At 39.5% G+C, this 27052-nt stretch overlaps 1 protein-coding gene across 5 annotated transcripts; it reads left to right on the top strand.

The window, feature by feature from the left end:
* Positions 1 to 27052, top strand: LOC123510951 (protein Wnt-9a-like). 5 transcript variants are annotated; one of them, XM_045266478.1, is made up of 8 exons: positions 21128 to 21359; positions 21456 to 21819; positions 23178 to 23259; positions 23434 to 23611; positions 23928 to 24114; positions 24675 to 24831; positions 25238 to 25402; positions 25714 to 27052. In XM_045266478.1, the coding sequence occupies exons 2-8, from the start codon at positions 21740 to 21742 to the stop codon at positions 26134 to 26136; spliced, it is 1272 nt and encodes a 423-aa protein (XP_045122413.1). In that variant the 5' UTR covers positions 21128 to 21359; positions 21456 to 21739; the 3' UTR covers positions 26137 to 27052. The 5 variants fall into 5 exon arrangements, with proteins under 5 accessions (XP_045122416.1, XP_045122415.1, XP_045122413.1 ...); XM_045266481.1 differs by lacking the exons at positions 21128 to 21359; positions 21456 to 21819 and adding an exon at positions 1 to 39 and having other exon boundaries at positions 23178 to 23250; XM_045266480.1 differs by lacking the exons at positions 21128 to 21359; positions 21456 to 21819 and adding an exon at positions 15 to 39.

Below are 27052 nucleotides of genomic sequence, written 5' to 3'. Positions count from 1 at the left end.
CTCTACGAAGGACTGCAGTGATCCATTGTTACTGTGTTGGTAAGAGTTTCTTCCTATTTATTAACTTATTTTGAGTTTGCTGGAGTATTCTTTGTCACCAGATACCTAAGCCCATGTTATGGTTCAGATCCTCTCCCTTACTGCATTGTGGGTAGCCATTCTCAGACCATAACAACAACATGACTCTTTACTCAAGTCCCAGCCTGTCACGCTAATCCAGCCTCTGATATTGAAGCGTCCGACACAACATGTTTTTCCGTTATGTTACCATAATAGCTGTACAAGTTTATCACCCATGATAGTCACCTTCCCTCCAAACCCTGACTAGTCGTTATAAGATCACAGTTTTGGGGAGTTTATGGGATTCACCGCCTTAGTCCGCCTCAAATACGAATCGTGCTGTGCTTCATGTTTGCATATGCGTGTGTCTGTCTTGAAACTGCCTAAAACACTTTCATCAGAAGCCTGTTAGTTCCTAGAAGGGAGGTATGTACCTTAAAGCGGCCGCCATGTTGAATGTCTCAGCCTATTCCATCTGGATAGATAAAGTTTAATCTATTTAAACTCATCTCTAGATTGTGTGCTTTTAACAAGCTTTTATTGAAATTACTTTGATTTGCAAGTATATTTTGGTGATTCTAGCTAAAGCTTAATGTGGATTCTGCATCACTATTACGAAAACTAAAATGAGAAATTAATAATCTAAGTGAATTCTGAAAATTGTTGTTATGAAAGAGCAAACTGTGTGGGAATGCGAGTGCAGGATCACAACTTGCCGCATGATCTTCATATAAATCTGACAGACTTTCATAACCAAAGATTTGAAAAAAAAAAGGAGATGCGGAGTGAAAATTTGAAATGTGAGTAATGAATTAATGATGTTATAATCTTTTGCTCACAGTTAGGAACATTACAGAAAGCAGAGGCAAAATGGCTTTCTCTATTTACTTATTCATTGCCATATAGTATTAATGTTCAGTGTATAAATATTCTAGGGATTAACAAGCGTTGGAAATGTATGATGTTTTACCATTGGCTCTAATTAAAACTGCAATATATGGCGCACGTAGTCAAAAAGTTTTAAGGTAGAAAATGATAACAGTTTCAATTATAATGATGACAGTGACGATAAAAATAATAACGCTGCAAACTCCATCCAGCTTTAGTTATCTATCTATCTTTGATTATTACTGTTCATTCATGCCAATATGTATATATGCGTGTATGTATGTGTATGTATGTATCAACTATGTGTATATAAAAAAAAATATTCTTTTTAGCTCTCTACCTCTTCTTTCCTTGCTTTTAGCACTCACACTTAAAAAAACAAGGATTCTCTCTCTCTCTCTCTCTCTCTCTCTCTCTCTCTCTCTCTCTCTCTCTCTCTCTCTCTCTCTCTCTAACCATCCTTTCACTCTTCCCTTTCTTACTCTTCCTTCTTCCTTCCATAATCCTCACATATCCTTTACTTAAGTGTTTTCCTCTCCATTCATACCTTCCTCTCCTCTTCTCCTCTCCCAGTACACTTCCCTTCCCCTTCCCTTCTCCCTTCCTTCCGTCCCTTCAAAAATAACACCAAGAGAGGAGTAGGAAGGAAAGCCATGTCTCTGAAACAAACGTCTGTCGTAAGTAGTGCTGAGTGTCTGGGCTGAGCTATAAACAGGTGGTGGTGGGTACGAATGCATTGCTGTCTCCGTGTTGCCTGTCTGAGTGACGACTGAGGAGGAGGAGGAGAAGGAGGAGGGTTAGACTTCTTATTGTGAAATGGGAGGGGAGTATGATGCTATCCCTTCCATTCCTCTTCCTCCTCCTCCTCCTACTACTACTACTACTACTACTGCTACTGCTACTGCTACAGCTACTACTACTACTGTTGCTGACTCGTGCTCCTGTCTCGTGTTAGTCATCCAACGCGTCCCCTCCTCCTCTTCCTCCTCCTCCTTCTCCTCCACATGAATCCTCTTCTAACAAGCACTACTTCGCCTTCATGTAGCCAAGTCCTTTTTGTGTGTGTATCCTCCTCCTCCTCTTCTTCCTCCTCCTCTTACTTCTCTTACTCGTCCGCGGTCTCCTTGTATTCATATTTTTTCGTTAATATTTATGCAAGAAAGATAACAAATAACTGTTCGTGTGTGTGTGTGTGTGTGTGTGTGTGTGTGTGTGTGTGTGTGTGTGTGTGTGTGTGTGTGTCCGTCTTTCACTCTTGACCATTATTGTGATTACGTTCCCTTGATTGATAAAAGAATGCTTGGTAAATATATAAAAGTAAGAATATTCATTGTTGTACTTAGAATCTATGTAATAATAACAAGGACCGTTACCGTTAAAATAAATTAATAATCAATGATATACAAAGCTGTAGACATTAATGGAGAAAAAAAGTAAGACGGTAATTTGGTGCTGAAACTGAAATGCTGATATTAATATTTTAGTTTCTCTTCTCAGTTGTCTCAAATTAGTAACTCCAATAGATCTATTGTGGAGGTGAAGGAGAAATTATATCTGAGAGGGAGAGAGAGAGAGAGAGAGAGAGAGAGAGAGAGAGAGAGAGAGAGAGAGAGATTGTACTTTTTATTTCCTGTACAATCCCTTAAGGTCAAACTAAAGTGGGGAGAAATGAAGATAACATTTTTGCATATCTTCAGTATCTTACGAGTTCCGCTTTCTTTTTAGCACTCTATATGTGATTTCAGTAATTTCAAGAGAGGAAATCTGCTTTTTCCCTCTTCTAAGTCAATTGTGGCGTTCCAAAGGTCACCAAACAAAGGATTAGTGTTATTTTTTTCTCTCTTCCTCAGTTGAAGAGAAAATCCTGACAACGCTGATTCTGTCTTTCCTCTCACCTTTTTCTTCGGCCTCGTCTTGTACCTCTCTCTGTGTACGTACCTGCTCACCTATTTCTCCGTCACCTTCCCCCATACACTCTCTCATGTCTCTATTCTCTCTCTATCTCTCTCTCTCTCTCTCTCTCTCTCTCTCTCTCTCTCTCTCTCTCTCTCTCTCTCTCTCTCTCTCTCTTTCCCAGTTTTCTTTCTTATCTCTATCATTCCATTTCTCATTCCTTTTCTCCCCCATTTTAATGTCCTGTCTTTCTCTCTTGCCAGCTTCTCTCCCTATATCCACTTACCTCTCATCCTTTTCCACCTTCTATTTCCCTTATTTTCTTTCCTTCCCAGTTCTTTTGTCTTGGTTGCATCTCTTTCCCTTTCCTCTCTCCCTGCGTCCCTTTCACCTTCCACATTTTAACTTCGTCTCTCTCTCCCTGATTATCTCTATCCGCTAACTTCTGTCCCTCCTTCATTCCCTCCAACTCTGCCACACTGCCTCTCCCGTTCTCTCTCTCCTCTCTCTCTCTGCTTCATTCCTAACAGGTCCAATTAGTTCTTACCTTAATGATGAAGGAAAACTCATGTGCTGTAAGGAATTTCCAATATTTCCTGCAGCCACTGAAGATTAATCAAATGTCTGGCAGCCGAGGTCGAAAAGTTGAGGTCTTCGTGGAAGTTTAATAAAAGGAAAGGCAATGTAAAAAAAAAAAAGGATGATCCAAAGACATGTTATGAAAGAGGTAAGAAAGAGTCCAGTGGTTCAGAGGGGAAAGAAAAGGTGAGTTGTCAAGTGAATGTTTTGACAGGTGAGGTTGAAGTGGTTGTTGCTGTTGTTGTTGTTGTTACTATTACTATTACTATTACTACTACTCCTCCTCCTACTACTATTACTACTACTACTACTACTACTGTTATTATTATTATCATTATTGTTATCATCATTATTATTATTATCATCGTTATTATTATCATTATTGTTATTATCATCATTGTTATTATTAGTGTTATTACTGTTTCTAGATTGCTCCTACATATATTTAGAACTACACGTCTATCACTGTGTTGTATTGCTTTAAGTTAAGCCAGATTAGGTTAGGTTAGGTTACCATCATTATTATTACATGGACTGCTGGGTTAGACAACATTATCGTCATTATTAGCTTAAGTAAGATTACATTATATTACGTCATCAAAATCTACTGGTTAAGACGTTATTACTATTACATGAGTTAGGCCATATTAAAAGTATTATCATCACTGTCGGTATAGTTAAGCTCTTATCATTGTTATTATGTTACAACAGGTTGTCATAATCATTATCAATATATAAGCGTTCCTTCGTGTGCGTAAATCCTTGTGTCTCGCGTCCTTACGTCCCAAAATGCCTGTCTGAGGGACGCCCGCTGCCATATTGCGTCCCTAAAAGGTTTATGTCACGTATTAAGTCGCTGAGCCAAAATATATGTGGCAGGGACCAGCGGCCGCGACCTCAACTAATAAATACCATAATATTATAAGTATTTTACAAGCATTAGGAAAATATGTCATGTCGCAGCTTCGTCTTATATTAATATTGGCGTGAGCTGCGGCTTTTCAGGCTCCTTTTTTTAAGTTTCCCCTTAAAAGGTGCTGGAATTTTATAGTTGACGTTGATTTAATAAGAGAAAACTTGAGAAAGGAAAAGGTGATACAGGAAGAGAGAGACAAAGGAAAGGTTAAAGAAATAGCATATGTCGAGGGTGAGGAAAGGAAAAGGAAAATAAAGAAAATATGTAAAAAAGAGCAAGAAAGGATGTTATGAATAGGGAAAAAGGAGAGAGAGAAAAAGGAAAAAATGGAAAAAGATGGAAGAGTAGACAAACCAATAGAGTGGATAAGCTAAGTAGAAACAAAGAACAGAGGGGAAAAGAGGATAATTTAAAGATAGGTTACAAAAAAGAGGATAGGGAAAAGATAAAAGGATAAAAGAGGAATAAGAGTAGAGAGGGAAGATAGATCCATCAGGTTTCCATCATCACCACGTGGCATTAGAGATTAAACCTTCCATTAGCCAAACAAGAAACTGAACCTAACAGACAAAGTGTATGAGGTAAAGAACGGCAACTTCAGAATGTAACTAGAGTGATTACTTTCTACCACTAGTATACCCTGCAAGAAGATGCTATTCCACACATTTCAAGTCGATCGAAACCTCTTAGCATCAGTTAATCCCACTAAGATCATGTAAAGGTGTCAGTCCCTTCAGTAACGGATGGAGGCTTGGAATCTATATGCTATGTGGCTTTGGTTTATGTTGCGCGTAGTTCATCTCCGTAATGGTGTGTTTTTCAGGTGTTGTAGTATTTGATGAAAACACTATGGTGACACTAGTTCTGTCTCATTAGTGTTATCATGTATTTCTCTCTCTCTCTCTCTCTCTCTCTCTCTCTCTGTGTGTGTTAACTTTTACACAAACAAAAACAGGCAGATAAATTGTGAAAATGTATAATAAATAGAAATAAAAATAAGTCAACAGGGAAACAGGAAAGGAACTCAAACCAAAGACAAAAGAAAAACAAACAGCAGCAAACTTGTTAAGCCAAGGGAGGATATTCGAGATAAGCCTAAGTAGAAAATGGAGGTTAGTTAAAAGTAGAAAAGAGGAGGAGGAGGGAGGAGGAGGAGGAGAACACGCGTAGGTAAAGAGGACAGAGCAGAGTGGCTTGTAAAGTGCAGACTACGAGGAAAGGGAAAAGGATAAAGGGAAAGGGAATGTTGGGACGATTTGCTGTGTGGAAATGCCAACAGGTAATGTGGCGTTGAGAGAGAGAGAGAGAGAGAGAGAGAGAGAGAGAGAGAGAGGTTCAGGACAGGCTATTTGAAGCGTGTGATTCGTCCTAATGAAGCGACTGGGGAAAAAGTGTGAGCGCTGCTAATTGCCTTAATTACCGGTACTGGGCGATACTGGTGTGTGTGTGTGTGTGTGTGTGTGTGTGTGTGTGACGTGAGATGAGAAAGCCGGACACACACACACACACACACACACACACACACTCTCTCTCTCTCTCTCTCTCTCTCTGACCTTAAAGTAACCCCAAATCCCCCAAAGCCATCAACAACCCTTAACTTTCACCTTCAAAACAAGAACGCATTAAAACTCCTAAGAAAACATAAGATACACAAAATTTTGTAAACTTCTACAAAACTCAGCATCTGAAGACGTAGGATTTCGACCTATTTAGTTTAGAATCCCCTTGCTTTTACTTCACCATTTCTTTCCTCTCATTTTCTTTCTGCTCATTTATTTCTTTTCTTTTTCTTCTTGTTTTTCCTCACATTTCATTATTTTCGCTGTCTTATAAATTTTTCTCTCCTTTTCATTTCTTTTCCTTTTTCAATTTCTTCTCTTTCTCCTATTATTGGCTTTTCTTCTCTCTTCCACTTCTTTTTATTCCATTATGTACCTCTCATTTTTTGTCTATCTTTCCTTTTCCTTCTTTCTTTAATTTCCTTTTTTTCTTTTCTATTCTTTCCTTTACCTTACTTCCATTTCCTTCTTCCAGTGACACGAAATATCCAGAGTGTCACCTCATTTGTGTTCATTACCTGAAACTCTGACATTCCTGACCAGACTTTCATCACCTGCTAATTAAGAGGACAGAAAAGTGCATGAATGAAACATGTTCGGGTCACACCACTACCTCCTCTTCCTCCTCCTCCTCCTCCTCCTCCTCTTGCACCATCTCCTCCTTCTCCTCCTTTGCTTAATTTTTTTTTTTTTCGTCATTTTCTCACTCCTTTCTCTCGGCTTCATCTTCCTCTCGTTCTCCTCCTTGTGCTTGGAGGCTAATTACCAGTGTGTGCGTGTGTGTGTGTGTGTGTGTGTGTGTGTGTGTGTGTGTGTGTAATTGCAGTTCTCGGTAAAGCTAACGAGGCTCGCGAGATATTGCCGTGTGAAATAAACCTACTTTTTTTTCCCTTTACTTGAAGCTTAATTAGGTGATGTTCAGGTTCCCGAGTTGTATTCACTTCACCTTTATTGCTGCGATGAAGGAACGTGGCTATATTAGGAATGCTTTTAGTAGTAGTAGTAGTAGTAGTAGTAGTAGTAGTAGTAGTAATAGTAATAGTCGTAGTAAGTGTCTCCATCTTCTGTCAATTGTTCTTCTAGTTTCGTCGAAAGAAATCAAACTAAACTGAAACATTTCCCAAACTTCCCTTCTCCTTTCCAATCCCTCCCTTGAATACCACGTTTCTGAGGCGCTCTCGTGACAGCCATTCAGAGATGTATCAATGTTTTACTGCCTCATCCCTTCCCTTCTTCACCCTAGCTCACGTGAGGCGCCGGGAGCAATAAAAACCCTTTGTATGCGAGCCTCTTTCCTCCTCCGCGCAAGACGATACCTCACTATTTTTGCAGGAGACGAGCTATTTATTTTTGCAAACCCTAACCATTCTTTCCCCACGAGCCCGCTGATCGCTTCCCCGTGACTGGCTTCGCGATGGTTGGGCTCCTTCTCCTTCTCCTCCTCCTCTTCCCCCTCCTCTGCGTCCTCTTCTTCATCTCTTTATCTCTTTATCTTCTCTCATCACCTCTGCAGAGATTGACTGTTCATTCAATCATGTGTGTAAACCAGCAATCTCTCTCTCTCTCTCTCTCTCTCTCTCTCTCTCTCTCTCTCTCTCTCTCTCTCTCTCTCTCTCTCTCTCTCTCTCTCTCTCTCTCTCTCTCTCTCTCTCTCTCTCTCTCCGTCATACAAGTCACTTTTCATATTCATAAGCGGTTATCAAGTATTTTCCTCCTACGAAAGTCTCCATATCATTTCATACTATCCCTTTTGCTATTTTTTCCAGTTTTCCAGGCTTCCAGTTTACGTACAGGGCGAGAAGCTTGCTCTATAGTCCTCAATCCTGTTGAGCTCTGTGTTAAAGAGATCTGATACCCTTTTGTTGAGGGTTTTACGTGCATGGGTGGGTCTTCTTTTGGCTCTGGATTGACAGTGAGAAGAAAAATCGAAATGGCTTGCGGATATTGAATAGCAGAGTGGATACAGCGACCATTTCGAGATAGGAATCCGCATGAGTAACGAAGAGGGGCAAGAGGAGGAGGAGGAGGAGGAGGAGGAGGAGGAGGAGGAGGAGGAGACCAATGTAAAATGAATGAGAGGGTCAAAGAGAGAGAGAGAGAGAGAGAGAGAGAGAGAGAGAGAGAGAGAGAGAGAGAGAGAGAGAGAGAGAGAGAGAGAGAGAGAGAGAGAGAGAGAGAGAGAGAGAGACGGAGAGAGAGAGAGAGAGAGAGAGAGAGAGAGAGAGAGAGAGAGAGAGAGAGAGAGAGAGAGAGAGAGAGAGAGAGAGAGAGAGAGAGAGGAACGGGAGGAAAGAGCGAAATGAAAACAGTCCGGCTGACGAAGGAATGACAAGCTGCTCCAAATGGAAAGGTTCGCTTAAATAATTGTTTGGAACCAAGATACGAGACAAAAGAACAGGAGCGATGGACGCGATTGAAGGGACACAGAGAAAGAGAGGAAGAGTTGGAAAATATTTGGAGTCAAGATGTAGAATTCATTGTTTCTAGGAAGTCAGAAAACGGGAATTTATACAAAACGAAGAAAATAAGCATTGTTCCTTTATATACATTTTTTTTTTATTATTTCCAAGGAATGCAAATATTTCATCGATGTGTTCTCATAATCTGAAATAAACCTTGAAATTATGTGTCTCTTGTGTCATTATGAAAGAATAATGTAAAGAGGAAGAAAAAAAATCGAAGGTAAATCAAACAAAGGTAACAGTATAATATGGGCGTTTTTAATGTACAATTACACGAGATAAAATTATTCTCTTAAACTTTTCTTGCCACTTGTAAAACATAGAATAGATAAATAAACAAATATCTTCTTTTTTCTCCTTTGAAGGTCCTCATAAACAAAACAAAAATAATAGAGGAATAATTAATATGTGCTAAGATTTACGAAACACAATCTCATTAGAGAAAGAAAATAAGAAAATAAATATAGTGACGGTGTGTTGGTGAGTAACGTTTTACTTATTCATGCACCGGTACAAAACCTTACACACAAATATGTTGTCATAAATATGATGCGGACGAGCACTTAATACTGAGAGTGCTAATTACTTAGGTATATTAATATTAGGCACGTTTACTCTCTGTCCACCGTAGGCCTGAGGGGAAACATGTGCATTACTATTATCATTATTGTTATTTTTATTATTATTATTATTATTGTTATTATTATTATTATTATTGTTATTATTATTTATTTATTAATATTTTTTTATATATTTATTATTATTATTATTATTATTATTATTATTATCATTATTTTTATTGCTGTTATTATTTTTTCAATTATTGTCATTTTCATAAGCATAATCACTACTATACGACTACCACCACCACCATCACCAACACTAATACTGCTATTATATTCTTTGCTATTACTACTACTGCTACTACTACTACTAAAACTACTACTACTACTACTACTACTACTACTACTACTACTACTACTACTACTACTACTACTACTACTACTACTACTACTACTACTTCTGCGCTCTTACCACGAATATTAACACTCTTCCACTGCCACTAATACTACCTACCATTACTATACCATCACAGTGACAACAACAATAGCAACAGGAAAAACAACCATATTACTACTACCACTGCTACTACTACTACTACTACAACAACAACTACTACTACTACTACTACTACTACTACTACTACTACGTACTACGACAAAAGAAAATAGAAGTGAATATTGGGCGGAAGGTAGCTATAAAGAGCTCTACTTCCCTTTCCTCTTTCCCTCCTACCCTCCTTCCCTCCTTTTCTCTTCTTCCTTCCTTCTCTCCCTTCTTTCTCCATCTCTCCTTGAATGTCCGTATTAATTGGCAATGAATATTTATAGCTGAGGCTCGCTTTTAGTAAATGCAGAGAGAGAGAGAGAGAGAGAGAGAGAGAGAGAGAGAATTACATATCTTTATCACTTTAAACCTATGAAGCGTCAGAATTCGTCGAGCGGTCCTAATAAAATCCGAAACGTTTCGACTCAACGTGAAACAAAAAGAGGAACAGTGAAGCCAAATCCATCAACGTTTAATCACACTTTCGCGTCTATTGACCAGCGTAATGGCGGCCTCCTGTGGGCGTAATGGGGCATGGGAGGAGGCACCAAGAAGGGATCTCCCTCTCTTCCTCCCACTATTTATATCAAGGGACGGAAAAGTGGGAAGGAGGAAAAAATATTATCTTTCTCCTGAGATCGATTACTTGTGAATACGTGCCTCTCTTCCTTCTCCTCTTTTCTCTTTTGTGCTTCGTCTTTCTCTTCCTCCTCTTTCTCTCTCTCCTACTCCCCTTCTTCCTGTTATGGTTCTTTTCAACTGGTCTGCTTCTTTTCCTTTCTCCTTCTCTTTTTTTTTTTCCTACTCCCTTCTTCCGGTAATATTTTTCTTCTCCATTCCTCCTCCTCCTTTTCTTTCTCCTCCTCCTCCTCCTCCTCCTCCTCCTCCTCCTCCTCCTCCTCCTCCTCCTCCTCCTCCTCCTCCTCCTCCTCCTCCTCCTCCTTTACTTCCTCTTCCTCCTTCCTTCTACTCTTTCTCCTGTCCCCTTTTGTTTTCTCCCATTCATCATGTTATTTTTCACTGCTTCGTCCTTTCCTTTCATCACCCTTCCTGGATACCATTCCTGATCCTCTTCCTTCTTTTTATCAGTACTGTTCTTCTTCCCTCCATTGTTTCCTTCTCTAGTATCACCAAATTTTTATTCATTAAGTACTTCTGTTTGAAATTACTTCTCTAGAAACAATAAGGATTCACTGGGTAGAAACGAGAATATTCCTTTTGATATAAGCTAAAGTAAAAAAGGAATAGTGGTTGGGGGAGGGTGGGGATAAAGGCGCGTCTTCTCACCCTCTGTAGTTGGGTCATAAATCCCAGATAATGGTTCGTCGTAATAGAAGCTAAAGAAAGACGCCATTTAATTAATCACCTTATTTGGCCCAAGCACAGAAGCGATTATTCTGAGTAGCACAGGACGGCATAAGACAGTAATACGTAGAACAAGTGCATCATGAAATAAATCAAATGTAATGCCTCGTCGTAACCTAACCTGAAGAAAGACGCCGTTTGATTAATCCTCTTATTTATCCCAAACATAAGAGCGTTTTTTCATAGTACTAGGAATAACACGTAAGACAACCGTATACGTAGAACAAGTGCACCGTGACATAAATCAAAGATAATGCCTCGTACTGACTTCACCTAAAGAGAGACACCGTTTGATAAATTACCTTATTTACCCCAAAAATAAGAGCGGTTTTTTCAGAGTACTAGAAATTATGTCAACAGTAATGCATTTTTTAAGAGAAATTAAAGAGATATTAGCTTTACCAGACATTTATTAAGTAATGCTCCCTAACCCAAAGCAGAAAATTGTTAGCACTCTAAGTAATGAGTCAAAATTTATGTAGTTTAGGAGGATTTATGATTTTTGAATAACCGCCAACACCAGGATAACCACGTCACTTCAAAGGGTGAGGATGAAAGTCGCAATAATTACCAGCAGAGACGCACAGGATTTACTGCATAATGGTGCATAATTCCGGCTCATGAATTTATGGAGCACATTAATAGGCCTCGAACAGATCCCAGTGCCAGGCCTGCAGGAATTAGCAAGTTCGATGTGTCACTCAGAACGCCAGCACGTCTACCTACATTTGTACATTATGCTGTCTCTCTCTCTCTCTCTCTCTCTCTCTCTCTCTCTCTCTCTCTCTCTCTCTCTCTCTCTCTCTCTCTCTCTCTCTAAATTTCAACATCTACTTTATCAATACCTAAACCTATGCTGTATTTATTGAAGAATCGTAGTCACAATCTCTCTCTCTCTCTCTCTCTCTCTCTCTCTCTCTCTCTCTCTCTCTCTCTCTCTCTCTCTCTCTCTCTGAACGCCTATTGCTTCACAAAACTCTCCTTGTATTCTCCCAGCGCGGTGATTGTTCTGCCGCGTCTCCATTGTTGCGGGAGAATAGGAGCGCGATGGTTCCTCTTTGTCGGCGTCAGGTAAGGCCAGTGTCGAGGGGCTGATGCCAATAAACAGTAAAATAGTGAGATGCGACTATAAGGGAGAAGGGAAGGACACTGGCCGCTGGGTATTGGTCTTATTGTATGTGTTAGTATGTGTCTGTGTAAGTGTGTCATTATTGTCTCTGTCAGTCTCTATTTCTCTCTCTTAGTGTTCTTAGTGTGTTCTTAGTGTTTTTAGTGTTTTTTTATTATTTTTAGTTTTTAAATCTAGGCTTAATCAATTGAGAGGAAAGTGCATATATATGTATCTTTATGTATAATTAATAACCATTGTAACAAATGGAAATAAACTCTGATTCTGATTCTGATTCTGATTCTCTCTCTCTCTCTCTCTCTCTCTCTCTCTCTCTCTCTCTCTCTCTCTCTCTCTCTCACACACACACACACACACATAAACATAAACATAAACAGCTAAGTTAGTGTTCTAATCTTAAGTCTCCCTCAATCCCTATATGTACATACATTTTCAGTATGTATATATTGAAATTACTAATAAACCGTATTATTATTATTATCTTTATTATTATTATTATTATTATTATTATTATTATTAACACACACACACACACACACACACACACACACACACACACACACACACACACACACACACACACACACACACACACACACACACACACACACACACACACACACACACACTAAGGACTTTCACTGCCTTTGAAGCATTATGTTCATGTTTCAATTAAGAAAATGCATTTATACGTGGCATCATTTGTATGCTTCGAACAAGACAAAGCAGCCCCATCGTTAATTGAAAAGAAAAAAGTAAGAATTAAAAAAAAACACTGACAAGAGACTCAGACGGATTAAAAAAACGACTAAAAAAGAACCTCATAATGAATTAAAACCCGTAACCTTTGGGGAAAGAACTTTGATCTAAGGATAATTAATACACACATCGTTCCCACCTGCATTAAAGGCAAATGTTAAAAATGTGTCACTTTTATTCTGCAGGTGTGCATCTCAGGTTAATAGGTGGAAGGGAAAGGTGTTTTGTTTCTCACCTGAGGGAACAAGAAGCGATCGGAATTTAATGTTGATCTAATACTTTTCCCTCAAAGCAGGTGAACACAGAGAAGGGTGTGTGTGTTTACCTGTTAAAGAGAGATAGAGTCACAATAACTTACCTGTGTTTTTCTACACTCTTTCACCACATTTGTAGGAACACACACACACACACACACACTTTCTCTCTCTCTCTCTCTCTCTCTCTCTCTCTCTCTCTCTCTCTCTCTCTCTCTCTCTCTCTCTCTCTCTCTCTCTCTCTCTATCTATCTATCTATCTATCTATCTATCTATCTATCTTTACATCTTTCTATATATGTTTTTCTATATATCTGTCTATTTATGTATATATCTATCTACTTATCTATCTATCTATCTATCTATCTATATATCTATCTACCTATCTCTCTATTCATCTCCCTTCACACACACCCAATCACGCCCACACACCTGTCCTTACTTCTCACACCTGCAATCAGTCTCCCTTACACCTACTTGGAGATTCATCGTATTCACCTTCCCGTGTGATGGTGAAGAGAAAGAAAAAACACAAGAAGGATTTAATTTCTCTGTGTTGCTTTCCTGTGCAAGAGTTTTCATTTTTTTTTTTTTTTGAGCAATTTATGTAATGTAAGTGATTATTTATTTATCAAGGAAAATTGTCAAGTTTTATACCTTTTTACATGTCTTTCCTCCATTGCCATTTTTAGTAGAGTAAATATGATTGTTGTCATTTCTTTTTCTGATCTCTACATGTTATTTTCGTTATACTTTTTTCCGATATTTTAAGATTTTCATTGTATTCCTTCTCTTGGCTCATATTTCTCCCAGTTCTATGCTTTATTTCGTATTTTTGTTATGGTGAGTGGACTTTTTGTAGCTTTTATGCTAATCTTTTTACATTCTTCGTTGCATTTACGTTAGTTTTCCAAGTTTATTCGTTGTATTGATCCTTTGGGCATGGATTTCTCCTGGTTTTGTCTCTATTTTGTGTCCATGTTACACTCTTCCACTATTCCTTTCATTTCTCATTTCCTCAAAATCACATCACAAAAATCCACTGGCCGGTGCTCCCTTTTCATACTCAATGCACCCTGCCGCCATCCCGTGACAGGCCCTCCCTGCCCGCCCCTGCCTTCCTTGCCACCCACTCTTTTCCTTTCCCTTCCCTTTCCTCTCCCTTGGTCACCAGAAAGGCGGAACATTGGGGTTTCAAACGTGCTCTCTCTCTCTCTCTCTCTCTCTCTCTCTCTCTCTCTCTCTCTCTCTCTCTCTCTCTCTCTCTTCGCGTCGCTACTAAAACTTCTGGCACCAGGGAACGAGAGTCAAGGAATATGACACTTTTCGTCCCAAAAGTTCCTTAAATCTAAATAGTTTCCCCTCAAGCATTTTTTTTCCTTAAGGAGTTTATCCACCCTATCTTCTTCCCTGGAAAAAAAGGAAATACGAAAAGGGATTGCTCGTATACACTAAAAGCACACACACACACACACACACACACACACACACACACACACACACACACACACACACACACTCACACACACATACAGAGAGAGAGAGAGAGAGAGAGAGTACTGTACAAGAAACTTTTTTGGTCATGTTTTGCAATTTTCAGTAGTACCTGCAGTTACTTTTTTTCATGTACTTTTTTTCCCTTGCATGTTGTTTGAAGCTGGCAGAAATTCCCTCTTTTTTTTTTATATACAGTATGAGTGACTTTCCATTAATTCATCATTTACTTGTGTTAGCAGAGAGAGAGAGAGAGAGAGAGAGAATACATATATATAATAAAAGGGATTCAATTATGGAAAACACTGCAATAAAGAGAACAAACGCAATATAAAAAGAAAGAAAATTATAAAGTGGATTACAAAGCAAACAAAATAGAGACTATCTAGATCAAATAAGAGAGAGAGAGAGAGAGAGAGAGAGAGAGAGAGAGAGAGAGAGAGAGAGAGAGAGAGAGAGAGAGAGACGATAATATGCTGTAAAACTCACTTAGATGCGAAAAAGGAGAGAGAGAGAGAGAGAGAGAGAGAGAGAGAGAGAGAGAGAGAGAGAGAGAGAGAGAGAGAGAGAGAGAGAAACAGGGGGACAACATGCAAAAAAATGTCAATAGATAAACTAAACTTCAACATTCCTAATATTTCCTTTTATTAACAGAGAGAGAGAGAGAGAGAGAGAGAGAGAGAGAGAGATTAAGCACACAAAAATGTCAATAAATAAACAAAACTTTGCCTCAACCCTCCACTAATATTTATTCTTTTTATCAGCATTATCAAAATCGAATTATTCATGAAAGTCTTCTGGAGAGTGAAATTAAAGTTGGGGGCGTTCTCATAATTAAGCGTTCAGTGTGATAATGAACGACTTGATATGCAAATGACCTTTTACAGAGAACCTTTGGCCATTTTCATCCTTCTTATATCATTTTTGCCTCCCTCTTAATACTGCATAATGACTTTTAATTTTTTTTTCATATATATATATTTTTTTTTTTATTTTATGTTCCCTTGCAAAAGCTGTTGTGAATTTAATGCAGGAATATTTTAATAATTCTGAATCTTTATATATATATTTTTTTTTTGTACTTGTCCTTCTTTCTTCTTCTTGCTGAATTAAAAAAATATGATGTCTTTTCATATTGCGTGAATTGTCTCCAGTTTCTTTTCTTTTTTTACTACTATACTTTCTTAAAATGTATGTAAAACTGTTTGATTAATAAGTTGATTATGTTAATTTTGAATATTCTCGCTGTAGTTTTTTGGTGTTTTCTTTTTATCAACCGCATGAAATTGAGAGAGAGAGAGAGAGAGAGAGAGAGAGAGAGAGAGAGAGAGAGAGAGAGAGAGAGAGAGAGAGAGAGAGAGAGAGAGAGAGAATATATATACCGAAGTTACTCCCATGTCACCATTTTCAAATTTTCTTTCAATAGACATAAGTTTTCAGGGGGAGCTATAATGAAAATATCCTGTCCGTAGTATGTTGAGAAATCTACTAGAGTGCCGCTTAGAAGACAGGGAAGCAAAAGAAATGTCTACACGTGCCAGTCTATGTGGAAAATAAAAAAGTGTTCTCTCCATTTTTTTTCACTCTATTACGTCACTTATTTTTCTTTTTTTTTATCTTCCTCATCCTCTTTTAATCTCTCACTCACCTAGAGCGAATGAGGGTACAAGAAATCACTAAGCTCTATATAAACTCACCACATCTCATCTTTTTTTTTTTTTTTTTTTTTTACTATTTTGCTCTATATCACTTCACATAATTAGAACACAAAGGAATTGAGGACACAACAATACGCCAGTAGGCAAACACGTGGCAGTTCCGGTTTAAAACTTACTTAACCTTACCTTTTCCTTTCTTACTAACTCTTATCCACGTCACTTCTCTTTTCATAATCTTATTTTATTACTTAAGAATATTACAATGATAGGTAACAATGGAATCAACAAGAAGCCAGTCCCTTATAAGACTTAACTATCTCTACGTTTCTTGCTTCTCTCTCACTGTTCACCACCTTACTTCTCTTCCTTCATTATGTTTACTCTTTAACACGTAGTATTAAATTGTAAGGACAGAGGGAAGCTGTAAGAAGCATATAAGCCTAAACATGGCAATCCTTCTATAAAACTTAACTAAACTTCCTTTTCTACTTCCTTTCCTACTCTTTATCGCCTCACTTCCCTTCCACGTGTACCTGCGTCATTACCTGCGTATTGACTCTTCCCTGTTTGCCTGTGGGGGTCCCGGGCGTGGCAAAGGCACCGGATGTGTCTGCCTCGCGAGTCCTCGAGAATTAACCAGCAAGGGTGGAGCTGTTCTTACCATTAGTTTCGCTCCCGCACCACCACACCGCCACCCACATCTTAGGCCGCCCTCACATCCACCGCCATATCCCCTGACCACATACGCATGTCCTAAACCACCCACTTCCTCACCTATATCACTGAAACATTTTTTTCCTTTCTGTTGCACGTGAAAAATGGTTGATTTGTACATTATCTGATTACTGGAGGTGTTAAAAAGAAATGATAGACACGTGTCTCTCTGCCATGCACATAGGTAGGGAAAGTAGTAATATGGGGAAAAGGGAAAGAAAGACGCGAAGAATAATAAAATGAGTGAAGAAACTGAAGAGAGAGAGAGAGAGAGAGAGAGAGAGAGAGAGAGAGTCATAAAGACCAAGGAGAGGAAAGAAAGAACGACAGACAATTCAAATCGCAATCTTCATTATTTGATGTTTACTGGAGATGGTGCAGAAAAGAGGCTGAGTGCCAGGCGTCAAGGGTATCGGGTGTCAGGGAGAGGAGTGAAGGGTCCCCGAGTGACTGCAGACGCCAGGCCGTGTTTACATTGCGTGGAGGTCTTGTCTCCTCCGTTTTCTCCGAAGATACATGTTACTTATGATCGCAGGGGTGCCTAAAGTGAGTGTATGTGACCTTATCCATAATCTGAACGTGTTTGGTTGCATGGAAATTGCTGGAAGTGTGATGAGTGAGCGGGTAATGTCTGTGTTTTTAAGTATATATCGGTAACGTTGCATGGAATTATGTCCAGTAATGAATGAATAAAAAAAATGCGAAGAGCTGTTTTTCAATGTAGAATAAAGAGTGAATGGATTAATGATATTCAAATGTTTTAGTAAGCGTGTCAAATACTGAATATAATAATGAAAGGAGTGTCTTGGTATCTATTACTATGGTCATCAATAAGATTTTTTTTTTTTTTATTAAGAAGGTACCCGACCAAGGGCAAGAAAACAACAACACAAAGAAAAAAAATAGTACTCTGAGCTGCTGGTTCCAAAGTAATATGAAACGAATCAAACATGTTAACCCCTTCAGGACATGTTTCCATATTCACTCTGCGTACTATTTGATGATTTTACACAGCTTCAGAAACTTACGTTGGGATTAAAATAATAAAGACTGGCCATTAATCTTCTAACCTCCATAAATTCTTCCTAATGTAAATAAAATTGCCTAATCATACCTAAAACTCAAGGTCCCAGTAATGAAGGAATTAAGATGCAGGTGACCATTCCCAGAGTTAAGGGGACGTGGCGCTGAAGGTCATAAGTCATCACTGTTTACACCTTGGAAATATTTATCTTTAACACTATTTTCTCACGTCAGTTCGCGCCTCGTTAACGCGACTCGGAATTTTCCTATTTCAAGTGATACAATTTTCTCCTCTGTAGGTTGTCAAGACAGCTTCGACACATGGCTGACACAAGCATTTATACTTCCCCTCAGCTTTGTAATATAAACAGGCAGCGATGTGTTTACGGGCGTCACTGTCTGTCTCCGGAGTCGTGAGACGATGCTGGTGGTGTTCATGATGATAGTGATGGTGATGATAACTCAAATTTTCCTTATCATCAGATTTTTTTTTCTTTTTCGCTTGTTTATTTATTTATTTTTTATGTATTTTAAGTTAACATCATCTCAAATATTCATGCCAACTTTTTTCTTCTGTTTTATTTGTTATGTTTTGTAATCTATCATTATGTACTTCATGTTATCAAATTTCCATATTTTTTTTTGCTGTTTGATTAATTATCCTGTCTACTTTCATTATTCTAGGTTTTATATCATCATCTCCATCCTCCTCCTCCTCCTTTTCTCTCTTGTCTTCATCTCTTTCTTTATCCTCTTCTTCCTCTTCCTTTCTCCCTTTCCTCTGCCTCCTCTACCTCTTCTGTGCTTTAAGCTTTATGGCATCAGGGAGAAATAAAGAAGTAAATGGGAAAATATAGGGAATAAGGAGAGAGAGAGAGAGAGAGAGAGAGAGAGAGAGAGAGAGAGATGTATCGATCCATCACTAATCTCCTAATCTACGTAACTTTCTCTTCCCTCCCCTGGGCATCTCTCACACAATGCTGGAGGTAAGGACTCAATCACGTATACTTAGGTTACTTAGGAGAGGAGAGCCGCGATTCTGTGTCACCTGAGCACAAGCTTTTAAGATGTTTCGAATACTTTTCTTTCTTACCATCCTCACCAGAGCCTAAGGTGATTCTCCTCTTATATATTATTTGGTTGTGATACGTGTCTGTCTGTTCAGCGTAGCTCGGTGATTAAAAATTGTGAAGTAAGTAGACAAGATTTCTTTTTTTATTTTGACATATAGACTGATTCTTTTTGTTAAGAGTGTTTTTTTATGCTACAACCTAAAACACTGATTTTTGTCTCTAATCTGTATATGTTAGAAATTAAAATGTCTGATATTTTTTCTTATATTTTAGAAGAAAGCGTTATACTTACTGGAGAAAAAGGCACAAAAGTAGAAGCATATTGCAGTTATAACCACTGTATCTATAGACCTTTGTGCTTCCCCTTTATTCCTGCTCCCCACACACTCATGTCTTCTCTGCACATGATACTCCTTCTCCTCCTCCATCCCACCTCTTCAACTTAATACCCAAAACAGTCGTAAATGTCTACAGGGTCCTTCTAACATGATCTCTTGTTTCTCTTGTTCTTGTTTTCAGTCTTGGTACTTGAAAAAAAAAATCTTTATCTTTTAACGTATTAGATAAATGTATCGATTTTTTTAAAAACAGCCTTGTGTTTATTATGTGCCTGGTGTGGGCGTGTAGCGGAAGCGGAGTTCCTGAAAGGTTACACGACACATTATCATGGTTTTCCCTCCACTGAACTTTCTCTTCGTGTAAACAAACGAGGTTACAGTAATGGAAAAAAAAAAAAAGAAAGAGGGAGCGAGAGAGTAAAAAAATAAAAGCTGTTTTTACTTGTATATGAAAAAAAAGAATATCAAGTTTTCTTTCTCTCCCTCCTACATTCTTACGTCATTTCTGTGTTGCCTCTCTTTCTCTTTCTGGTGTTTCCTGTGTTCCTCATTTTATCATATTTTCTCTTCCATTTCTCACAACTCTTAACACCCCCTATGTTTCTTCACAAGCGTCCTTCCTTTTTCATTCCTCCCTCCCTTCCGCCTTGAGCCATTTCTTGCTCTACCTTTCTTTCTTCTCTCCCTTACTCCCCAATCCATTTTTCATTCTTTCCTTTTTCTTCTATCTCTTTTCACTCTCCACGCTCCCTTGAGACTCGCCTGTTGAACTATTACTTACTACCTACTATTGGTGTCAGGGGAATGGTGTTATTTTTATTATTATTCTTTATATCCTTGTAAACCTCGTTCATCTTGTATACACGCAAACATGGGAAATATGCATGATTCTGTAAATAATTATGTGCCGCCGTGACGGATCGATCTCGAAGCAGGAAGGGACCAGTGAACACTAACCAACGAACGTTCAAGGGATGATTAACTTCTGCAAATGTATATGCCACAAGTTTTCGTGTTTGTTAGTTTCGTTTCATCATCTTTAGGTGTGTGTGTGTGTGTGTGTGTGTGTGTGTGTGTGTGTGTGTGTGTGTGTAAATAAAACAGGCAAACATAGGGTGCGTATAAGTCGCTATTTCCGCTGTGTTGCTGTGATGGCATTCATTACTGCCCCTTCTAACACACACACACACACACACACACACACACACACACACACACACACACACACACACACACACACACACACACACATACATACACACACACTCTCACACCTATACCTATACATCATGTTACAAAATCTTAATCTTAATTTTCTCTCTCCATCACTGAAGGATCAAATATACACACAGCTCTACCCAACACACTGCCAATCTCTGAAGATCCCTGGTTGTGATGATGGTAGTGATAGTGGTGGTGGTGGTGGACAAAGGGCGGCCAGCAGATGTCATGCAGTCCCACAACTCTGGCCTAGATCCGTCAAGCACTTCATGGATGCTGTCTCGTGTCATATGGGAGAAAAGTACATTTTTTTCCACTGCCATAGACTGAAAATAACGAAAACACATGTTTGATACATTTGTAAAGTAATTTTTCTTTAATACCTCGATATTCGTCAATGTATTTCATCGCTATTTCCACTTAATATATTCTAAAATCATGAATTGTCACCGTGAAATGTTTATTAGCTTCGGGAGACGGAGCAACGTGATTGGTCATACATACGTCACGGTTTCCTCCCATTGGCTGACACGATTGAGCGCTGGCCAATGAGATATGAGTTAGGCTCTTGAGATTTACAACCTCCGGGCGAATTATGGAAGGTGCGAGAGAAATCGTAAAGGCGGAGTATTTACCACAGTTGTTGGCTGAGGTGGTGTGGGGCGGCCAGGGTACCGTGTTCCGTGACTCTACTCCAACGCCTCCGTCCAGGGCCTTCTCGCCTGTGTCTTAGAACTGTCGCTCAGTCACCCGTCGCTTTGTATTGCTTTATTATCTACCTTACTTATCTTTTCGCTTCAAGTCTTATCATTTTCAAATCGGTGCCTCAGATAATAATCATTGAATTGTTTGTATAGTTCTTGAAAGGTGAGTTTTATTTTTTTCTTAAGAGAAAGCTTATAGTGGCAATGCTACAGTGTGCCTAAAATCCAGTGACGGTGAAAATTTGCCCTCTTAACGCAGATATTTTGACGACTTACAAATACAAAAAAAATTATCATTATCTCTGGAGTACGTCAACGTTGTTATTGCTGAAAAAGCGATCGTGAAGAGAAGGATGAAATGTGCTAATCCCACCTGAAGAAATGTGGGATAACAACAACAAGTCACTAGGTCGACTAGTTTAAGAAGCAAGGAGGACATTGCTTAACACATACAAAAAATGGAAAAAGATAATCGATTTCCCGTCTAACGCCTAAATCTAAAACTTGATCCGAAGCTTTGATCAAAACCATGTGAAACTCAGCATGAGGCCTATTTGCTTCATCGTTGCCGTGTCGCACCTCCTTCACTGCCTCGCGCCCCACGCCTGTTACGCCTTCTGCGGGTGAGTGATGGCGAGACGGTGATCTATAAGGACATGTTCTTGAAAATAGCTCGAAATACATTTTTTTTAATGAACTTTCTCACAGAGATCTTTTGAAATTATAGCTTTTGATAAGAAAACCTATATTCACTAATTAATTTATTCTTCGGTGCCACAATTTTCAGATGAGAGATAACCATTGCTTTCCTTTTATGTTACATAGTGATTTACATGAACTTCAGTCTGTATTTATGTTTTGGGGGAGTCTTGTATATTTGTCTTCTGTTAGCATTGAGAATTATTGGTAAAAGAACAGTCAGGTAATTTACTGTTCTTCCGGATATTTCAAGCTTAAGAAAACATCTAGAAAAAGAAGGAAAAGGAAGGAAAAACAGAATACATAACATTAAGAGACATTCAGACTACATTCATAGCAACAACAGAGGCCAAGAGTCTTACCACCGCTGTGAGAGGAACCCGATTCACTCTGACCCAAACAACCTTAAACAGTGTGATACACAGGGTGAGGACACCATACGCGGATACCACTCCCTTTTACGCTGATTGTGTTTATATGTCAAAAAAGTGCATAGCTTCTAAAGACCCCGTCACCCTTCAACGGCCCCATAAACCACTTGTTTTCACTTAAGAATCAGTGGCACGTGTAGTTCCACGTGTTCCCACAAAACACACACACACACACACACACACACACACACACACACACACACACACACACACACACACACACATACTTGTTTTTATCTGGAATTGGTATTTGTACTGAAATTACAGCCCTTTGTTTTGTTACTATGTTTACTTATATAAATCCCTAATGAAATTGAGAAAGGGATATTTATTTATTTGTTTAATCTAGTTGTTATTTTGTATATAAACTTATAGGATTTCATTAAAATATAGGGGACGGAAAGACAGGTCACACACCCACACACACACCCACACCCACAAACACACCCACACACACACACACACACACACACACACACACACACACACACACACACACACACACACACACACACATACAAGACGTATGAGCAGCACCCGCCTGTCTCTCTTGTCTCACTGTCTTGGCTTCCTTCCCTTTTCGTAAACACAGCTCATCTTATATACAGTGGAAACGCCTCGACACAGTTACTAACGAGAAGCTAATGCACAAACCAAACAATTCACATCTGTTTACGACCTGCGAGATGGTACAAGAGATTTTTGACTGACAATGGACAAGAAACGACCTGTGGAAAGGACACTCTTTAGTCGCTGAGGAGCCTCTTATGCCCCTTTCTGTAGACGATGAATTAAGGAGAAGAAGAGTAGCATGTGTTTTACATGTACTAACCCTTCTCCACCTTTTACAGAATATCCAGCAGAAGGAAGGTGGACCAAACTCTTCTCACATCCACTCGATCCGCCTCAAACTTCTCCATGGACGTACGCACGGTACAGAGAGAGAGAGAGAGAGAGAGAGAGAGAGAGAGAGAGAGAGAGAGAGAGAGAGAGAGAGAGAGAGAGAGAATCTTTATTTTACATTTCTCACATCATAATCAAGTAAAAATTTACCTTCCTCTCAAAAAATTCATTCTCTTCTTATATTTGTTTTATTCTCACCCATAGAAGTGTGAGTACGCTGGTGTGCATGGCGCTGCTCGGAGGGCGTGCTTGCGGTCGCGGGAAATGGCGGGCGTGCTCCTGGAGGCGGCGTGGATGGGAGTGACTCATTGCCAACACCTGATGTTGCACGAGAGGTGGAATTGCTCCCTAGGGCGATCTAGACGAAGAATCATGAAGCAAGGTGAGTCGCAGGGAAAGCAAACTTGTACTGCAATCTTATCAGCAGAAAATTATGAAAAAGTTTGTGTTAATTTTGTGTTGTGATGGAAATAGAAATGGAAAATAACGTCATAATTTTTTTCTTCCTATTTCCGTTGCTCTTGTTTTTTCTACTTTTCAAACTTGTTATTGTTCTCCATGTTATTTTCTTTTCTCTTTGCTCGTGTTCCTGCTGTTCTTGTTCTTCCTACTACCTTCTCTTCTTCCCGCTCTTCCTCTTCCTTTTCCTTCACCTCTTCCTCCTCCTCCTCCTCCTCCTCCTCCTCCTTTCTGTGCAGCCTTCCCAGAGACAGCCTTCCTGCAGGCTCTCTCGGCAGCCTCTGTGACACAGGTGGTGTCACGAAGCTGTGCCCAGGGCCACCTCACCCGCTGCTCCTGCGACAACACTGCCTCGGCCAGCCCGGGGGACAGCAGGCGGGCGTGGCGTTGGGGCGGCTGTGGGGACAATGTGCGCTACGGCCAAAAGTGAGTGATGTGAATCTGTGATGCTGTACTCTTGTGGTGCTTTTGTGCTGTCCTGTGCTGGTTAATTCATGGAAAGTGACTGAACGATAAAAAATATATATATATATATATATATATATATATATATATATATATATATATATATATATATATATATATATATATATATATATATATATATATATATATATATATATATATATATATATATATATATATATATATATATATATATATATATATATATATATATATATATATATATATATATATATATATATATATATATATATATATATATATATATATATATATATATATGTATATTCATTTATTTATTTATTTATTCATTCATTCAATTATCTAAATATTTATTTTTCTATTAAATTATGAATAAATCATGCACATTTTAGTTGTTATTACCAATTGCATTTGTAGTGACGACAGTTGTACTTCACGAGGCACACTGTTTAAAACCTTGGATCCGCTGCTTCCTGATCTTCAAACGTAATTTCATTTCCATATCAATTGTTATTTAAAGTATGTCATTTTTAATTTAGACTTGCCGAGAGGTTTTTCATTGGGAAGCGTAAAGATGGCAGGAGGAAGGAGGCCCAGACCAGCGCTGAACTGAAGGCCGCTGTTTCGCAGGAGTACTCGAGGAGCAGAGACTTTAAATCTCAGATTGATGTGCACAACGCCTGTGTTGGCATCAAGGTAACATGTGACCTTGCTGTTTCATTTTTTATGAAGTAGTTCAGTTTCTCTTTCTCTTGATAGTATTGATCTTACCGTCATTCTCCTTTCTTCAGCAATATTGTTAATAATGTTGCCATACAGTTATCGTTACTCCTAGTAATTTTGCTCTCGTGTCTGTTCCTGATATTGCTGCTGCTGCATGCTGCTTCAACTTCTGCTGTAACTTCGGCTGATGTCATCTTCAGTGTTGTAGTGACGCTGTTTTCACAGCCTTTCTTGAATCTCTTACTTTTGCTGTACTTGCATATTGCGTCTATAGCTACTAAACGCACATAACACTTACTTGTTCGTCACCAGTTCGTTACTAAGCAACATCTAAGCACCCCCAGCCTCCTGACTCCCCTGAGCCTCTCTCGTGTTGCAGACGGTGGCAAGCGCCGCCAAGAAGACCTGCAAGTGTCACGGACCGTCTGGTTCGTGCGTGATGAAGACCTGCTGGATTCAGTTGCCAGCCTTCATCGCCTCAGGGGAAACTCTCAAGAGTCTCTACCAGCGGTCCTCTCTTGGCCGTACCATCAATGAGGCACAGGTGTGTGAGACGGACGCGGCAGAGGCTTTGTTGGTTTAACTTTACTCATATCTCATCTTTCATAGAGGGATTAGAATTCTAAAAAGGAGGATGAAATATTGGTTCTGTCTTAAAATTTTCAAAGGGATTTATTGATTCAAGATTTTGAATTTTTTTTTTTTTTTTTTAAATAATAAGGAAAATGTCCCTTGCGAATTCATTGAAGTTAAAAATAAGTCGCAAGCTCTACTTATTTTTAGTAACAATACGTCCCTTCTGAGGACATACTAAGGCAAAAGATTGACGAGTCTAAGGACGTTACCTTTATGCAGATCACAAACCGCGCCAGCAGGCTGCGCTATCCCAGGACGTCCAGCCACAGGCGCCTGAAGGGCCGCGCGGGAGCCACTTGGAGGAAAGGGCGGCAACGCGGCGTCAGAAATAACATCCTAAAGGTCTACAGCGAGAGATGCGTGTCGCGGGGTGGCGGAAAGGGCTGGGCCGTACTCGGCGATCCCTCACAGCTGGTCTACTTAGACGCCTCGCCAAACTTCTGCTACAAAAGCAAATACGGGCCGGGAACTAGAGGCAGGTCTTGCGAGAAAGGCCAGAGCTGCAGTGATTTGTGCTGTGGCCGCGGTTACGACACCAGCGTGGCCAAGGTGATGGAGCCGTGCAAGTGCCGCGTGGTGTGGTGTTGTGAGGTGAAGTGCCTTAACTGCACCCGCGTGGCCGAGCTGTACACTTGCAAGTGAACCGTTTGTGGTCCAGAGTGAGGCGGCGGAAGCAGCAGCCGCAGGGGAGACCCACGATGTGTATACATGATTATAATCTTTGCTTTTATGGAAGAATTCAGATAGCTGTTTATGACCATTTACGATTAATTTAATTACCACGATAATCACAGCATGATGAAGATATAGAAAACATTTTCTACGAGATATTTCGCAGACCCGTTAGAGTCTAATAAAGTTATATGCATCATGAAAATGTATTAAAAAGTGTTAATTCAATGTGACGAAATGAAGAGCATAATGTAGCGCAAGAGTAGCAGAGGAGTAGCAAGGGAACATGTGGACGGCAGTGTCGGGCGGCAGAGGGTGAAAAGAACACGTGATGTTTTCATGCACATGTGGAGTCTTGCTGGTTGGTGCGACATCCCGCCACCTGTGCTGGTGGCTGAACGCAGTGTAAAGTTAGTGGAGTGAAATAACCGCGAGCTGAGACTGTATACGAGTTAGAATTTGTGATCCTCATGTGTATCATGTATTCTTAAAACGAGGACGGCGAACTGGTTGAGCGAGGCTGGTGGAATGGCAACCTGCTAAGTAGTTTGTAAAGAGATTTCAAGATGATATGCCTTCCCTGGACTATGGGAAGATCAACCACGAGAATATATCTGGTGATTTTATTCAATATGTAGAGAAGATTATATCAATTCGATATAAAAACTGTATACCGGATGGGCTTATGAGATCCTGTTTCTCGTGCACCAGAAACCATCTCACGCCGCCGCTCGGCCTCAGCAGCTTTGTCCCCCAGCGCTGCCACCCACGCACCTCGCACTATATAGCTGACGCAGTATTTCATAAACAACTCTGCTCTGAATAGTGAAAATATATTACACCTGTCCAGAATGTACCACGTTTTATCCATAAATCTATCACGATT

Source organism: Portunus trituberculatus, chromosome 30 (genome assembly GCF_017591435.1).
Source record: "Portunus trituberculatus isolate SZX2019 chromosome 30, ASM1759143v1, whole genome shotgun sequence".
NCBI classification, from domain to species: Eukaryota; Metazoa; Arthropoda; class Malacostraca; order Decapoda; family Portunidae; genus Portunus; species Portunus trituberculatus.
Note: the sequence above shows the minus strand (reverse complement) of the source record. Positions and strands in the feature narration are given on the sequence as shown.